We start from the raw sequence: 18,777 nt of genomic DNA, 5'->3' as shown, positions 1-18,777 counted from the left end.
GTTTTCCATACTTTCATAACCTATTAATAATCATAATAATTTTCCAAGTCTTCCACATCTTCACTTGAACTTTCCACAGTCTCTGAGGTGGATGCCTGGTTCTCAGTCTGCCAGTCTAAACATGTCAGTACACCTGAGGTCATTTGCAACACAAATACATCTTGGGAGTGAACATTTTTTTGGATAGTTACAGGCCGGGAGATCCAGGATTGCATCGGGTGCTGGCTGGCCTTCCATCCAGTGCACCACCAACTGTTCAGCTTCCTCTTCTCTCTCCATCTTATATCCTCTGCCAACAGGGCTTGGCACTTGTGGGTCTTTCTCCAAACACTTTCTCCATATACCAGCCTGGTAGTTGGCTCGCTGTGCATGTTTTGTTAAGCAGTCCTTGCATGGTGAGAGTTGATGACTTTCGATTTCACCTTTTTTGGCACAGAAAAGGTGATACCTGAGCTCATTGATCTTGGTGGTCGATGCTTTTGGGGCATACAGGAGACATGTAAATGCCTCCAGTTTGTCCATCAGTTCTGAGGAGAGGTCCCATTCCTGACCCAACTCTAAGAATGTGTCCTGAGTTTCCCTGTTGCTGGTCAAAAGTTTTAGTGCACTTGTCCTCCCTTTGCCTGCAAAAGCACTTAATGTCACATCCTGTATATGCGTGCAACCCAATGAGAGCCCTACAAACCTCTATGCCAACAGTGGCAGCAACCTTCCTGATGTCTACAAGCCTGGTACAGGTTCTAGTGCCACACTTCTGGAACAATGGGGCCTCAATCTTGTCACAAAATGCCAAAGACATGATAAAGACATCTGTGTCTTCTGAGCAGATCACTACAGATTGGTATCCCTGTCTTGTGGCATGGGCAGCACGGAGAAGTAGGCGGCCATCTGCTTCCTCTTGTTGACACTGAAGAGCTGACACCTCCTCACTGTCTTGAGATGTGATTCTGTAACATTTGTCATTCACAGTTGCATACAGAATCTTTTCCTGTAGCTTTGCTCTGTACTCCGCCTTCCTCCATTCATGGACTATGAAGCTAATGAGACTATTATTGTTACTGACTTTGGTCAGGAACCTCCTCCACTGCCTCACCATCTGTGTGCCTGTGATACCTTGCAACGCATGACCAGTCTCTACACCCCGTAGAGATCCTTCACTATTCTTGACAGAGTTCTCCTTGTATGTGTCGAACACAACATCTATTCTGCTACTCTGACTGCCTTCCCTCAGAGCCATACCCAGAACTGTTGTGGCAACATCTCTGAAAGTAACTTGATCACCTTTCACTCTGGACAAAGTTCATTCCATCAACCACTGTAGCAGAGTTTCCTGGGAGTTGCTCTTCTACTGCTACATTTTTCTGCAAGGTTGTGGCTAAAGTAGCTTTATTTGTCTTTCTCAGCAATCCTTCTGGTGTGGACAGAGCCCTGGGCAATGGTCCAAGGGGATGAGAAAAGATATCCTCCATACATAGACTAAGGTGCAACTCCCAGTCCCCCACACAGAAAGCTACCACCGCTGCAATGTTATCACATATTTTCTAGCACTAGGGGTGTATACCTTGCCAAAAATCACTATAAGAATTGGTACCAGATGGCCCAAATTTGGGGTCTTGGCTCACAGACTAAAATTTGCTGATCCAGTTAACCTCATTGTCACCCAGATCTTTAGTGTTGCACTGGCTGCTAGTCTCTGCTGGATTCCGGCCAACTAGATAGCTGAGTGATCTCTGCTGTTCCAGATACCTGGTTTTTGTTCTGTGCTGCTGCAACAAAACAACAAATTTCACGACATCTGTCCTGATATTAAACCCAATTTTAATTTGGATTCTGATTCTAATTTCACTACTATCCTGGTAACTTATTCCAGTCTGTACGATCATAGACCATAAGTCATGGGAGCAGAATGAGGCCATTCAGCCCAATGTCTGCTCTACTATTCCATCATGGCTGATCCATTTCCCTCTCAACCCCAATCTCCTGCCTTCTCCCCATAACCTTTCACACCCTAACTAATCAAGAACCTATCAACCTCCGCTTTAAATGCACCCAGTGACCTGGCCTCCGAGGGTGTCCATGGCAATGAATTCCACAGATTTACCACCCTCTAACTAAAGAAACTCCTCATCCTCCCCATTTTAAATGGCCGGCTCTCTACTCTGAGGCTGTATCGTCTGCTTCTAGAATCCACCACTATAGGAAACATACTCACCGCATCTATTCTATCCCAAAACCACTCTCCGCAGAACACCACTAGTCACTGGCAGCCAAACAGAAAAGGCTCCCCTTATTCCCACTCTTTGCCTCCTGCCAAGTACCCTGAAAGCACATCCTTAATGATCAACAACATCTTCCCAACCACTGAGGTCAGGCTAACTGGCCTATAATTTCCTTTCTTCTGCCTCCCTCACTTCACCTACCACACTGTGTAAAAAAAAACATGCCCCGCTTTTTGCCTTTAAAGTTTAAACACGGTCAGCAGGTGCTGCAAATCCAGAGCAGGTCCTGATGAAGGGTCTCAGTCTGAAACGTCGACAGCTTATTCCTCTCCCTGGATGCTGCCTGACTTGCTGAGTTCCTCTAACATTTTGTGTGTGCCGTTATACTTTACTTTTTAAAAATGACATTTTCTCCCTTCCTTTCCAGTCCTGATGAAGGGTCTCAGCCCGAAACGTCGACTGTTATCTCTGTTCCATAGAGACTGCCTGACCTACAGTTCCCCATTACTGTACGCCTGTTTCGACTCTCCCCGGCCTCTGACGTTCAGAGGTGCGGGCAGAGGGAATTCCAGGGCACCAGTAAGATGCGAAAGCACATGAGATCATCGGAATTTTTTTTAAATATTTGTTTTCTAATCGTCAGACCAGGAAGTGCCCCATTCCAACTTCTCAGATGAAAATGTTTGTGCTTGAAACAATTAGATCCCCATTCTCCCTTTTATTTTGCTTCTCAAAAGCTGGTGTGTAGTTAGTTAATCCCGAGGAAGACCCTCCCCCCCAAAAAAAAACAATTTCACACCCGGTGTTTTTCCCCGCCAGTTGATCCGTTCACGTGACAAGGCTTACGTCTTGCGGCTTGTCGACGATAGAGTGTAAAATGAAAAGTTGAAAATAATTGGTCCTTGTGGGAATTATTTGTTAGAGGCGGAGCTAGTGCGACAATATAAAAAGAGCCGCGGAGTTGGAGAGCGCTGTTACTGGGACTCTGCTTACAGTGAATCGCTTAATGAAAGTTTACAGCTGAAATCTACACGGGCACTCTCTTTAATTCGGAGGCACCTCAAAGATCAGAACTCGGAGAGAGATCGGAGGGAACTTAGCACCGAGAAGGAAGACAGTCTCTAGTTAAGCGAAGAGGAAACTTCTGATCGTTAAACTTCGGGAAATTTAACCAGAAAGTTCAAGCATGTTGAAAATCTGGGCAGTGGTTACCGTGTTGGTGATCTTCACCTGGGACGTCTCATCAGCCAAGACGGTAAGTATTACTGCTTTTGTCATACACTTGAAGACGACTCTCGGTTGTTTATAGTATCTATTTGATGATAAGTTTACTTTCGAAGTCACAACAAGTAAATACGCTCTCTACACAGGTCTATATTATTGGGGTCACGAGTCCGGCAATCAAGTTTTTTTTAAATAGAATTTATTCTTGTCTCTAAAGTGCCTAGTCTTTCTCTGTCGTCACTTTAACTACAATCTACTGATTCCTTTGGACGGTTTAGATAAGTAAGTATCGTGTGTTGGTCTTGTGTCGTTCATTGGGATTAAGAAACTTTTCTGTAGTCGCCTGAATCCCAAGGAGCTTGGTGGTTGAAATTCCTCCGGCAAAAAAATCACAGACTTCTACTGAGAGGTTGCGAGACCCCAACATTCGTGAAGTGACGCCGGTGACACGTCCCTGCGCGATTGCAACTGCGATAAAACTTAGCGACATTCTCCCTCTCCGTAAGATCACTTCCAGGACGGTTTTGGTCACAAATAAGGCATTGGAACTCAGAACGCACGCAAGTGTGTAACTTCGTTTTTCAGTATTACTGGGTGCGAGGAGTGGGACGCCAGGTTCTCTGAGATCAGTGATTTCCAAACACTGCCGTAGGCACTTTGATTGGGAGAACTCTCTCCCTTCTATACAATCTCCCCGTTGGTGAGATCTCAACCACCCCTCGGTACGTATGTGGAAGGCAAAGGTTTAAACTTACCTGTTTGCTAAATATCTCCAATAGATTCACTTGTAAGAATGTTTAAATCTGTTTATAAGTGGCTACAACTTCTCCCGCTAAAGGGGTTAACACGCTGTACCAGTGCGGGCTGTTACCTTGTTCCCAAGGCACTTCTGAGGGTTTGCATGTCACCAGTGATGTTGACATTTACTGCCAGTACTGAGCAATGCAACTTTGTATTTTACACGTACTTGTTACTGCGCATGAGGCCCCTTGGCTCATAAGGTGGACACCGGCTCCCGGAGCGGTCCCATTGCTTGTATCCCCAGAGCATCTCTGCATATTCTGTCCCTCAAAGCGTAGCCCATACAATTCTTTCTGTTGCTTGTTGCGCCCACACCGCGGCAAATTCGTAATACACGTGAGAGTATATGGTGACTTGACTTGATTTACAGTCGCTGGTTAACTTGCCAGTGTGACGAATCTGAAATAAGTGGGGTAAATGCATGAGGCCACACGGAGCCTCGGTGAGCAACACGGGGTTGGGATTGGATTCCTTGCCCAGTTATGGCAAGTTGGTTGCGGCTGAGAGCTTTCAAGCACAAACAGCCATTTGTATCTCTGTAGGTATGAGCATTGTTATTGCTCTACAAATTTTCCCTCTTTCAAGTTTCTAGCCAAACGTCTGTAAAAGTTACAGGCCAGGTCTTGCTAGCTGTAGTTTGAGACATCGACACTAAGTATTTCACACTTCCCAAGTTATTTCAGCTTGCACTGTATCGTTCGTTCACTGCACCTGGGGACACTCCCTCCAACAATGGCGTGGCACTGAATAGACCATTTGTTATGTTTTTATTGACGTAAATATAATATCACTTTTTACCAAAGATAAGTCTGATAACAAATACTAGTATTGGAAAACTTGTCAGATTAGAAGTTCCATAATCATTCTAATATGAAATATCGGAGGGGATAATGAGTGTGCTGTTCACTCCAATTGCAGGGTGAGCCTTCCCATTCCCTTTTGCTACTAATTTTGTGTGGTTAATGCCAGTGTCTCCTCAGTTGGTTGCAGGCTGGGTTCGTGTGTGTGGGGGTAGAGTGGTGTCACAGCTTTTCTTGCTACCCAGCAATGTGGAGGTGAAAGAACTAATATGGATACTTCACTCTCCTCAACTGTGAACTCATTCTACAACCTACAGACTCTACAATATGTTCTCAGTATTTAATTATTTTTTGTATTTGTGGTTCCTTTTGCACATTGATTGCCAGTCTTTGTATAGATTTCCATTGATTATATTGTATTTCTTTGTTCTACTGTGAATCTACACAAGAAAATGAATCTCAGGGTAGTATCTGGTGATGTGTATGTACAGTAGTTTGATCATAAATATCCTGTGAACTAATGCTCTGATTATCACTGTTCAAAAGCTGTCCAGGCAAGTTCATGGGCAGGAGAGGTTTGGAGGGCTGTGGGCTGAAAGCAGGTAGATGGGTTAAAGAACAGATGAGGAAGGGAAGAATGTCTTTAGCTAGAGCAAAGGTTCCCAGCCTGGGGTCTAAGAACCCCTCTGTTAATAGTCGGGGTCCATGGCACCCCTGAGGTAGAAGATGATGAATTTGTGGAATTGTGGCTCTGGAGTCCAAGTCACTGGGTATATTTAAAGTGGAAGTAGATAGGTTTTTATTAGTAGGGATCAAAGTTGCATGGAGAAGGCAAGAGAATGGGGTTTAGAGAGATAATAATTTGCCATTATGGAATGGCGGAGCAGACTTGATGGGCTGAATTGCCTAATTCTGCTCCAGTCTTGTCGGACTAGCTCACTGGACTGCATGGCTGGCAGAGAATGTTGGGCTGAAGGGCCTGTTCCATCTTTGTATTGCTCTGACCTTGCATCCACCATCTTCGTTTTCTTCAACCACTAAGCCACTGTGATGCACCCCTGTTAGTGACTTGCCTTGAAATATTTCCTCCTCTCACTCTTGGGGTGTTATCCATCAAGTATTTGTGCAATTTCTGTTCTTTTTGCAAAAGCTTCCTTCATCACCAACTCTCTCAGACAGTGATGGGTCTAGTAATGTTAAACTCTAGTGTAGTGCCTGAGGCATTGGGCTGCCTCGTCATGCATTTAATCTGCTGGTACTTGAAGCCTTCTGTTTGTTTTTTTTAACCTAATGATTTATAAAGATTGCTTTAAGCATCTACATATTAGCATTCTGGGAATTCCTACTGTGTTTAGGGGGAAAAACACAAAATGGGTCACAGTTTCCTGAGACTGCACTGGAGTGTGTTGGCCTTGGCATTGACAAGTGGTGAAATTTGTGCACTAAATTTGATAGAGGAATATACAAAAATGAGGTGTACAGATAGGGTAAATGCGAGCATGCTTTTCCACTGAGGTTAGGGAAGAGTAGGGCCAGAGGTCACAGGTTAAGTGAAATATTTAAGATCTTCCCTCAGAGGGTGGAAAGAGTATGGAATGAGCTGCTAGTGGAAGTGGTGGGTGCCAGTTAGATTGTAGAAGTACATGGATGGAGCGATAGGACTGGGCAGAGTAACAATTTGGCACTGACTGGGTGTGCCAAAGGTCTCATTTCTGTTCTGTAGTGTTCAATGATTCCATAAATAGCTCCAAGCATTTGAGAGTTGCAATTAAAATTGTTTTTAATTTTTAAGTTCCCTGCATAGGAAAGCAGATCAGAATGCATTTTCTGATGGTACAAAGTCACTTTCACAGTAATATTGGCCTCTGAGGTAATGTTTCCATGTGCTGGAATGTTATCACAGCCAAGCAGTGGTATTTGGCAGACAGATAGGAAAGGTTTTATCACAACCTGCTTAAGCTCCCATTGGCTTTGAGGCAACATTATCACTGAAAGATTCCCATCTGCAGCTTTGATTGGGAATCTTGAATGTGGATGATGTGTGTTCATACCTTATGATTAGCTTGGATCCACTTGATATTCTTGTTCTCTAGCCTTGACCCACCACTTACTAATGGACCATGGCACCCTGGTGTTGCAAGACCTGTTTTGCCTACTTCAGGAGTGCCTTTGACAGAGTTTCAAACGGAGGTTTGGGCTGATAAGAGAATCAGATTTATTGTTGCTGATGTATGAAATGAAATTTTGTTTTATGCAGCCAAGAATTCTAAAAATTAGTGCAAAAGGTATTTTCTGCTGAAGGTATTTTCAGTAATGGCAAAATAAACTATTGCCTCAGAGGTCAATATTACAGTGAAAGTGATTGTACCTCCAACAGAAAAATACCACACTAATTTATAATGAGGTATTATTTGCAGACATTTCAGAACTCTGGTGGAGGAGAGGCTGTTCCTGTATCATTGAGTGTGGGTCTAAAGGCACCATTCCAGTACCTACAACCTGGCAGCAGTAACAGGAAGACGGCACATCCGAGATGAGGGTCCTCAGTGAAGAATGCTACTGCCCTGAGGCACAGCCAAGGAGGGTTATAATCAGGAGTAGTACTTACCATCATTGGAGATGTTTAGATTTAATTGTTCAATTCACTCTGCCTAGAATTGTAAAGCCACTTTTTTATATGCTAAACTGGCTACAATGCAAGACATTCCTACCCATGCAGTGTTGAAAGAAAGTCATTGTATTTGTACACTATCTACTTCTACAGGAAGGAATTGTATTAAAACCTTTGTCCTTGCATAGGCAAGCAGTGAATTTCAGGAAAATATTGTTTCCATATGAAAGGGAAGTTGTATTTCAAACCAAATTGTTGTGCCAGTTTTTATTGAGGAAAATGTGTGAAATAGGTCCTCCTGACCACCCCAATTTATCCTAGCCTGATTACAGTACAATTTACAATGACTAATTAACCTACCAATTGTTACATCTTTACTTATTGAATACAGTGCAGAATAAGGCCATTCTGGCTCTTTGAGCCGTGTTTCCCAACAATCTCGAATCATGGGACAATTGTCAATGACCAGTTAATTAACCTACCAAATGGTTCGTCTTTGCACTGTGGGAGGAAGCCAGACTGCCCGAAGAGAAAGCCACAGTCACTGGGAGAATGTGCGAGCTGCTTACAGATTGGTGGGAATTGAACATGGGTTGCTGGTGCTGTGAAGCATTGTGCTCACTTCTACACTACTGTGCTGCCCTGGAGTTTGAATATTGTCTGGTGATATGTGCCTGAGACTTCCGAATCTACAGACAGGTTAGGGCTCGACAGGTAACGGGGAGAAGGCTGGAGCTGAGAGGGAAATGCATCAGCCTTGATGGAAAAAATAGCAGAGAAGACCCGATGAGTCAAATAGCCTAATTCTGCTCTTGTATCTTGTGGTTTTTTTGTCTAGGAGCAAATTTTGGAGTCTCCTTGGAGCTAGCTTGTTCATTGGTGGTTCTGGGAAACATTTCTTTGTAGTCCTTTGATGTTACTGTTAGACCATGTGCTCACAGTAAAACTTTAATTGTTAACCCAAATTCATTAGGACTCGTGTAATTTAGTTCTTGGATTTGTAGCACATTTCATAAACTGGAGTCTACTGCCACTCCTGTGATCCCAGAGTGATGAGCATAATCTCTGGCAAATTTCCTCTGGGTGGGTTGCCATTGTCAAACTGAGCCTGTGCAGTACCTCATGGTACAGGTGAATAAATCCACTAAGTTGCTTCAATGTGATCATGTAGCAGAGAAGGTCAATGCAGAGAGCAGGAACAGGCCATTCATCCCACAGGTCTGTAACAGTCACCAACCCTGTTTGTTCACACAAAAAAAAATCTGGTTTGTCCTGGAACCCTTTAGGGGAGGTGGTCTTAACCTATGGTCCACAGGGGTTTGTGAAATTTAATTTTAACTTGCTAGTATTATTCTGAGGAGGGGTCCCATAGCTTTCACGGGACTGCCTAAGAAGTCCATGGCATAAAAAAAAGTTAAGAACCTGTGCGCTAGGACAGGTTGGTTGTTGACGAGCAGTATGCAAAAGTGGTGCTTTTGCATGTAGGCGTAAATGTCAAGGAAGAGCTAGTTATTTTTAAACTATGGAGATGGTCCCATCACTGAATTATCTTCTTTATCTTAAGCAATGCATTATTATCTGTCTGCATATTTTGTGGCTTTGTAGTCTATTTCTGCTGTTTGTACAGAATCAGTTAATACCAGTGTGGGCAGAGAAATAAATGTGTGTAAACAAGATGCAGAGATTGAACTGGATTATCTGGTTTTTGTGAATATTGCCTAGACCATCTGCTTCATAGTAGTGCCAGGTAACTACCTGGCTGCACCTGAGGGGGAAAATCTGGTTTAATTTTAAGGTTGTCCTTTGGACTCCATTGCACTCCCTTGAAAATGCACTGGGATATTGATATTTGTGTTTTTGCTTATGAGTCTAGGGTCTGACCTGTTTTCACTTCCTTTGAAGGGAGAGGGGAACTTTGCTAGTGCGTTCAGTAATTGATGCTTACAAAGGGAGCACTACTGGGCATTCCCCTGGTTGTGTGCCACTTTCTAGTTAAAATGGAACCTGTTTCTTTGTGTGCGAACAACTGTTGTTGGTGCTTGTCTCATCTGGCCTTGGTTTTCACTTCCTTCACAAACTTAGACTGTTCTTGATGTATGAGGGCTCTGGTATCAGCAATGATGGTTCAATTTCCTAAACACATGAGATTCTGCAGATGCTGAAAATCCAGAGTGTAACAATGCTGGAGGAACTCAGCTGGTCAGACAACAACTATGGAGACAAATGCAGTTAATGTTTTGGGCTGAAAGCCTCATCAGGGTTGGCAAGGAAGGGGAAAGAAGGCAGAATAAGGTGGGGGCGGGTGGGGGAAGGAGAGAGAAAGAGGAATGAGGACAAGCTAGATGGTGAAAAGCAAAGCCAGATGGCTGGGGGAGAGGATTGAAGTAAGAAGCTGGGAGGTGACAGATGTAAAAGGGCTGGAGAAAGAACCTGATAGTGGACCATGGAAGAAAAAGGAGGGACCCCGGGGGAGATGCTATCTAAAGAATTGAATTTTCTATCTAACTAGATGAGTCTGTTTCCCTTCCATTTTTTTCCTTTCGTACATTTGTCCAAGTCTCTTACACAGACTGCTATTCACAGATTAGATTAAGCAGTTGTCTGCATAGCAAGCAATCTCTTTCAATTGAGGAGAAAGTTCAGCATCCAATTGCTTCAATCGCAGTTCCAGATGCATTGTTTCAACTTTTTAGTTGAAATTTCTTCCTGTTTGAACAAGTTAACACTGTGGCCAAAGGATCTGTGTTCTAATTGTATTCTTTAACTATTGAGCACCATATTTTTGTTTATCCAGCACAATTTTCCAAGTTAACTTGTGTCAGATCCTACTGTGTGAAGGGCCAACGTTTTTCCAATACACTCTGCCAAATAAAATCTACTTCCTTTGCTGAAAAGGGATTACTAGAATTTTTAAATATAATCAAAATAAGCTTTATTCATAAAATTATTTGCGTGAATAAACTATGCAATGTCTTTCATTCTTGCATTTGTAGTCTATTTTAAGCAGGTTCTGTTACATTTCTACATACCAATAGGACTACTGCCACTTGTGAGGCCCCTGGGGTGGGGGGGGTGCATTACTACAAAAATTGAGGGGTTTCCTCACCCAACCTGGCCCCTCGCTGTTCAATAGCAGAAGAACCCTACATTGGCCCTTCCCCACCTAGCTCTTGCAGCAGCTGCCCCAAGTTTCAGTGTGTCCCTTGGCATGTACTCTACAGCCAACTGGATGATCTAAAGATTTGGTTTCGAGTTCCATCATGGTGCTCTGGAAGGATTATAAGGTCCTGCTTTGCTTCTAGATGACTCTACCTTCTGTCCCCTCCTTTCCAGTTCTGATGAAGGGTCTCAACGTGGAACATCGACTGTTTACTCACTTCCACAGATGCTACCTGACCTTCTGAATTCCAGCGTTGCTGCTGCTCTGCTTGTCTTTTAGTTGATGGTGGCTAAAATTCCTGTTAGTCACCCCATCTGGATCTTGGTACCCCTGTAGAGGATGATAATAAATGCCCTCTTTAGAACTGAGCCTTCGGAGTCCTCCTGGGCAAGGTGGTGGTCTAGTTTTCAAGCTTTTCCTCAGCGGACCACATCTTCCTCCGACCAGTGTAAGAGTGTCCTGGGCAAAGTATCATGAGATCAGTGTAACCTTTAAAGACAGGAGTGAGGGTTGAGTTACAATGCACTGCTTGCAAACCTCCCACAGAATGTTACCACTTTTTTTAATCGCATGATGCAGGCCACCTCTTATTTTCCCTCCAAGTTGCACAATACTGACTTGTCACAACTTCATGTCATGTCATTGTCTCTAGATCTTGGAACTCTTTCCTAACACAACAGGTAGTATGTCCATCAGAGGACCCATAAGAGGTAGCAAGATCAATAGAGACAAGTGCTGATAATGCTTGCTTAAGCCATCATACTCTGGGGCATTGGCTGTTGGCAGCAGATCAGCAGAGTCCTGTGTCCTTGGCCAGTTCCCTCAAGTTGTCCAGATGTGGCCTGTCTTCTTGGTGTATCCTTCTACCCTCAGGGATGTCATCTTGGAGATTCTGTAGTTCTGGGTTTTTGCAGGATGGAGTTGCTAGCCCTATGCCCAACCCTCTTCATTTCATAACCGGGCTTAGACATGATGAGCAGAATTGGGCCGTTTGGCCTGGGATCATCTGTGGCAGAGTCGCTGGTAATGCTAGTGTCACACAAATCTCTTCGAAGAAACTTTATTCTAAGTTTTCTTGGATTATTGCTTAATTTTTGAACAGTAGGAGCAGTGGATTTGGGGGGGGGGGGGGCGGTGGAATTGCCACCACGTACCTACAATAGGCCCGAGTGGCTTGCTTGGTGTACGATGAGATATAAAAGTACCTCTACAGAGTGGGGAGTGGCTCCAATCTATTTTTTCACCAAAAGGCCAAGTGCCAAAATTCATTAAATGTGGCTGCAATCTATCCAGCAGTTACATCAGCTATTCCGCATACTTGTAAAAAATTTTGTACTCTTGCTGTCAGCTGCACACTCCTACAGTGAAACAGTTTTTGCTCTACAGAATGCAGCCATAATCAGTTCATTACATCAACCTCTGACTTTATTTTTATAATTCTGTATTCTTTATTATTGAAAGTTTTTGTTGAATGTCACATCCTGACCAACACACCTCAGCAAAATTCCTGATGTATGTAGGTGCATAAATTTGCCCCTCGGTAGTGTCCCAATTCAGTCCCTTCAGTTTATCAGTAAATGGAAGCTGTATTTAATGAGGTATTTTCCCAGGTTCAACTGAGTCCTGATGAAGGGTCTCTACCCAAACATCTGTTTATTCCTCTCCACAGATGCTGCCTGACTTGCTGAGTTCCTCCAGCATTTCGTGTTTTGTAATTAGTGAAGGTGTCAAGGGGAGAAGGCAGGAGAATGAGGTTAAGAAGGATAAATCTGCCATGTTGGAATGGTGGGGTGGACTCGATGGGCTGAATGGCCTAATCTAGTCCTATGTCTTGTTTCCGTATCCATGTCTTGAGTAGTCTCAAGCTGTTCTGTTGCCTTTGTGCCTCCATCTTCCTACCCTATTACCCCAGTGTTCCGCCTTAGCATCATTTCCCCTCCTCTCTTAAATGTTTTTGATTTATTTGAGGTGGTGCAAAACGGGTCCTTCCGGCCCTTCAGGCTGTGTCACCCAGCAACCCACCTATTTAACACTAGTCTAATCACAGGACAATTTACAATGACAATCTAACCAGTACAGCTTTGTGTAGTAGGAGGAAATCGGGACACTTGGAGAAAACCCCCACGTCCCACGGTGAGAAAATACAAACTCTTTAGAGGATGTCAAAATTGAACTCTGAAGCCCCATGTTGTAAATGTCGTGCCTACCTTGGCACCCTAAAGATCAATACGATTTCTAGATTATTGTCCTGAATGAAGATGATTCTGCCTGGGGGTTGAGGGTTGAAAATGTAATTGGTGTGAAGAAGCTTCTCTTGGTCTTGAGGACCATTCTCTGGTTCTCTCTCCCCTGCTAATATCCAGCCTGCCAAGCCCAAACAGACTTTTGAGTTTCACACCGAAAGCCTTCAAGTGGCTGTTAATCACCCAATGAAACTTGCTTGCTCTGGAGAGCTGAGCATTTATTTTGATACATGGGTCACTTGGTCCTTGTAACTGTACCAAACAATAGAGTGCTTCTAGACTGATCACCCGTCAGTTCATGAACTGAAATAATAAGAAGCTAGAGGAACTCAAGGGGGTCTGGCAGCAGATGTGGAGGGAATTAATTGTACTGTCAGCTTTTTTGGTCAAGACATCTGCAGTTCAGAAGAAAGGGCCTGACCTGAAGTTAGCTGTCCATTGTCCATTTTCCACTTTCCCCAACAGATGTTCAAAGTTCAAACTAAATTTGTTATATACAATCCCGAATTTTGTTTACTTGCAGTCTTGCTCAATAAACCATGATAGAGTCAATGAAAGACAGCAGCAACAGGGCGGACAACCAGTGTACAAAAGATGACAAACTGTGCAAATACAGAAGATTTAAAAAAAACAAGTAGTAATAATAAATAAATAAATATTGAACATGAAGTGAGTCCTTGATAGTGTTCCCATAAATTTTGGGAACAAATCGGTGTTTAGGCAAGTAAGGTTATCATACCTGATTCAAGGGGTAATAACTGGCTCTTGTACCACCTCCCTGATGGCAGCACTGACAAGAGAGCTGTCCTGCATGGTGTGGGGGGGGGGGGGCGCGGGGGTCACCAGATGAATTCCTCCAGCATCTCTCATTTTGCTCCAGATTCCAATATTTGAAGTACTAAAATGCTGACAATTACTCCGATAGCCTGTCCCACTGCTCAGTTCTACATTATCTTGGGTGGTATAGGGTTGGGTATGTTTTCAATCTTTTCCAGAAAGAAACACTTTCAGGGTGGCATGAGGCAGATGTATAGAATTTAAGTTGATTGAAGTACACCATTACCTGGTGGATGTTTGATCTCTGCCTGGGAGCTATTCTTCCCCCTACCCTCCCACCACTGTACTGTGTCAAGTGTAAGTAAAGTGATGTTTTAGAGGGAATAGTCACTGAAAGAGGAATTTGGGATATTTTTGCCCAAAGCTCTGAATGGCGTCTGATTGATCTTGGGCTACTAAAGCCCCTTCGTCACCTTCTTTATGCCTCTATATGGGGCAAAGAGGCCCTACTCTTAAACTGCGGATGATTATGGATTGTTTTGTGGGGATTGGTCAAGGTGGAGACCAGGGACGATGGTGCAATTTCAGTGAGGTTTTTTCTTCGGTTGGAGAAGTGATGGTGCCATTGAGTCATACATGGGCATTTGAATGTTTTGTTGGCAGTGCCATCCAATGGATATACCAACAAGTTGCCATCAGTGTAGTGAGGGTGTGCAATCTGACTTTAGATATTGAAGGAGATGTTGCTGTTCACAGGCTCCCACCAAACCTGGAGCTTGCTGTGAACACCTGGATGCAAATCGACTGGATTCAATTCAGTGCATGATATGCATGATGTGTTTGTGTAGACACAGAAGCCATTTAATTCCTGTGTAAATGGCCAACACAAGGGAGCATCACTGAGGGGGTGCCTGAATTAGTGCTTTAACAGTTTGCAGTTTGCCCTGCTAAGGGTGGTTGAGCGGATATATTTGGGGTGTTTAAGAGATGACGAAACACATGGGTGAAAGAAGACTGAGGGCATCGTAGGAGGGAAGGGTTAGATTGATCTTTGAGTAGGTTCAAAGATCAGCACAGCATTTTGGGTTGGAGGGGCTGTATTGTGCTGTAGTGTTCTCTCCTTGCGGTTTGGAGAGTCTTGGATGTGATGGTTTGCTATGGGAATTGCTGCTATCTGTGGAAAATGTGAAAATCAGGGAGAGGGTAATTGGGCTGAAGGTTGGTGATGGTGAGGTAATGCAAAACCGAAGCTACAACTATGTTACAATGCTGGAGCTTTCATTCAATATCGTAAATCAAACAACACTCATCATTAAACGTAAGTGAACAGGACTGAAATTTTGGGCCCTTTCCAGGTGTTTGCAAGTCCTGACCTGAGAGATCATGCAATGGTGGTGTGATCTGGATCAAAACAAATAGTAGTCACTCCCTGCACCTGGCTTGTGTCCAGAAGTCCCAGTGTCCCCACCCAACCTGTACTGTGGCAATGAAAGCAAGACTGGGAGAGGTTTTGGGAGTTGAATTGCAGCTACTCACTTGGCCAGGAACAACAGAGCAACCTGAAATCTTTTCTCTTTGGGTGTGGAATCTATTTCATTGTGACTAACTCTAGATACACCCAAGCAACGAACTAGGTCATAACTTTGCACGATGGAAGCAACCAGCCATTGGACGGAAAAGGAAGCCAGTCCTTTCTGATCTTCCCCCGAAAGACAATGACCAACGGTCAGGGGATGTGCTGGGGGCAGCCCACAAATGTCACTGTGCTTTTGGCACCAACATAGCCCTACCTGCAACTTGCTAATCCTAACCATAGGCCTTTGGAATGTGGGAAGAAACTGGAGAAAATCACATGGTCATGGGGAGACCGTACAGGCAGTGGTGGGAATTGAATGGGGGTTGCTGGTGCTGTAATAGCATTACATGAACAGCTATTCTACTCTGCAGTACTCTCTCTAATATGGATAGTGTCACTTTCAGTAGTTAATGGGTCCATTGCCCTCAATTTTTCCAAGTCTTTGAATTGTCTTAATCCAAAATGCCACAATTTTATAAATTAATGACCTTTGATCAGAATTAGCATATTCTGGTTAATTTAAGATGCCAATAAATATTTTTATTGCTGACATCAGTTTGTGCTAAACTGAAGCTCTGGGATGGTTTTCCCTGGGGTTGATCAGTGTGAGTAATTTCTTTCATTAGAAGCAAGTCAGGGGTGGTGGGGGGAGGCAGTAAAGGCAACAGATGTTTTTTTTGCATGCAGAGAGTGGGAAATTAGAGCTTTTCCAGAAATGGAATCTGATTCTCAGACAATAATTTTAAATAAGCTTAAGTGAAGTCTGTCAAGGACTGAAGTTTGGTCAAGGACTCAATCTTATTGAAATGTAAATGATTTGGAGATGAGTTCAGGTGCTCCCCTATTCCTTGTGACAAACTGACAAACTAACAAACTTCCCTCTGGGTGGGGTGGGGGTGGGAACTAGACTTCTCTTCCCATGGAGGCTGAGACATTTTCTTTGGAAACTAAGCCCTCCACTTTACAATCGACCATTCCCTCTAGTCTGGGGCTCTGAAGTGTTGACTGGTTTCTCTATCCAGAGACTGCGTAACTAGCTGAGTTCCAGTCCTTTGGTTGTTTATTCAGATTCCAGCATCTCTTTATTCCTTTAAGAGGTGTGATGTTTTCAGTTCATTGGGAATCTGGATCAGTTTCTGCACCCCAGACCTCGATCAAGTCTCAGTTCAAATTTATTATTGAAGTCCATATATGTCACCATTTACTACACTGATTTGCTTTCTTGCAGGCATTCACAGTACAACAAGAAATACAATAGAATCACTGAATAACTACAGACTAACAGCCCATGCACAAATGAAGACACACTGCAAATATAAAGTTGTAAATAATACTGAGAACATGAATTGTAGAGTGAAGTTATCCACACTGGTTCAGGAGCTTGATGGCTGCAGTGTAATAGTTGTTCTTGAACCAGGTGTGGGATCTAGGTCTCCTGTACCTCCTGCCCAGTGGTATGGGCAAGAAGAGGAGAAGGCTTGGATGGTGGGGTTCCTGGATGATTGATGCTGCTTTCTTGACAGCAGTCATTGTAGATCATCATTGTAGAAGTGCTCAATGGTTGAGAGACCTTTCCAGTGCTTTATGTAGGCTTTTCTGTTAATGTCTATTTTCTAAAACTACACAGGAGGGATCTAATAGATCGGACCAGGGAAAAATCACCCAGCTGGAATTGAGAATTGTATGCCATTACCTTTTTCCTAATTTGAATTGGCCTTGTGATATTGGAATTTTTGCTCAGTAGATCTGTCCTTTGAGTGTTTTCCTTGGTGAGCGAAGGCTGGGTGCCTCCAAAGAAACCGACTGTGTTGCCCCCGTCAGATTGCAGTCTGCAGATAGATATCCTACAGCAGAGAAGGCATGTGCAGACGTCAGCTGTTTGATATCAAGTATGCAAGTTGCATAGAGTCATGTTACATCTGCATTTCTGTCTGGGGACAGCCATTCAGCAGTGAAACACAGAATTCAATCCAGTGAGAGCTATCCAAGCTATTAATAAAACTACTTCAAAGAACATGTCTTAACTTCTGCCTATTTCGATTAAACAAAGAATAATTGACATTCAGGGCATGTGTTATCTGGACTAGATGGGTTTCCAACTAACTCATGCCTTTTTTCTGGGCTGAAGGGTGAGGAGCCAGTTACTCTGGGATGATACAGGTTGGTCTTTACGCTTTGATTTTGAGTTCTTGCATTGGTGGATTCTCGCTCAGCCAATAAACAGTCCAGGGAAAATTAAGACCCTGGTGTCTATCACCAGTGCACCTTGCACATTGGTGAGCCAAGAGCTAGTACATGTCATTTCTAGATCAGGTTGTTGGTTAATCTGTCCTGAACACAGGCCTTTGGGGTGGCCCTTGTTCAGCACCAGTGTGAAATCGCTATCCTGAGACCTCCACTGCTGACTGTATTGTCCATTTCAGATGTTTCCCTCGCCTCTACCGTGCTTGATTTAGCATGTGGAACTTGGAGGCAAGCTGAAGAAGGCACACTTGGATGCCAGTTGTTCCACAGCGCAAAGTGGGTTGGCACTTCCAACAGAGGTGTGGGCAGTCCTCTTGCTGGGAGCGGGCAGTGCAGCTGGGCTGGTGGAAGTGGGGTCAGTGAGGTGGAGAGGAAGTGACTTGTCAGACTATGGGGCGAGACTGGAATCTGAGTTCCTCTACAAAGGACAAGTATATGGGCCAAATGGTCTCCTATTCTGTGATGCTATGGTTAGATAATGGCTCTGAGACCCAATTGAGATCCAACCCCCCCCCCCCCCCCCACTATGGAAGTATCTCAAACCATTGAAATAGGATGGTGAGGCTGACTCATTCTTTGGTGTGGGCTTTGTTGCTTTGCGAAGGATAATTGTTTTACGTTCACTGCCTCTGACTAGCTTGTCCTCTCTAAGGAACGGAGGGCTAAGTTATTAGCCTATGACTCTCTAACATGCAGCACACTCCCTCAGTCAAAAGGCACCTTTTCAGTTCCACTCATCATCATTCAACCATACACAGCCAAACAAAACAGCGTTCCTACAGGCCAAGGTTGAAAACACTGCCAACAGTCACACAGAGACAAGGCACATAATTGTGATAGCAGAAACAGTCATAAAATGTATTGCAAGTCCAAGTGTCATGGTCTGTAGATTGATGGTGCATGGGATGTTGTCCTGGAAACACATCCCTGCAAGAACAGGGACTCGTGCCTCATGCAGCCGCAGATGACTGCAATCCAGCTTGGCTCCTTCACTTGGTTAAAGATGCTTGCAAGTTTCCCCTCCTCATTACTTGAAGTCATGCAAGCTAGTGACTGGGCTCTAACTTGTCCTGATCAGCCAGCCATGACTGGATGAAGGTTCTTTGTTTTTAATTCCTCTCT

The 18,777-nt window shown here is 43.8% G+C and overlaps 1 protein-coding gene across 1 annotated transcript in view; it reads left to right on the top strand.

The window, feature by feature from the left end:
* Positions 1–3,182: 3,182 nt before the first annotated feature.
* Positions 3,183–18,777, top strand: part of sdc4 (syndecan 4) — a 29,372-nt gene continuing 13,777 nt past the window's right edge. Inside the window, exon 1 of the mRNA XM_072244095.1 lies at positions 3,183–3,474. Coding sequence (XP_072100196.1) covers positions 3,406–3,474 — 69 coding nt within the window. The 5' untranslated portion in view covers positions 3,183–3,405. The remainder of the gene's footprint in view (positions 3,475–18,777) is intronic.

The sequence above is a fragment of the Mobula birostris genome, chromosome 2 (assembly GCF_030028105.1).
Source record: "Mobula birostris isolate sMobBir1 chromosome 2, sMobBir1.hap1, whole genome shotgun sequence".
In the NCBI taxonomy this organism is placed as follows: Eukaryota; Metazoa; Chordata; class Chondrichthyes; order Myliobatiformes; family Myliobatidae; genus Mobula; species Mobula birostris.
Note: the sequence above shows the minus strand (reverse complement) of the source record. Positions and strands in the feature narration are given on the sequence as shown.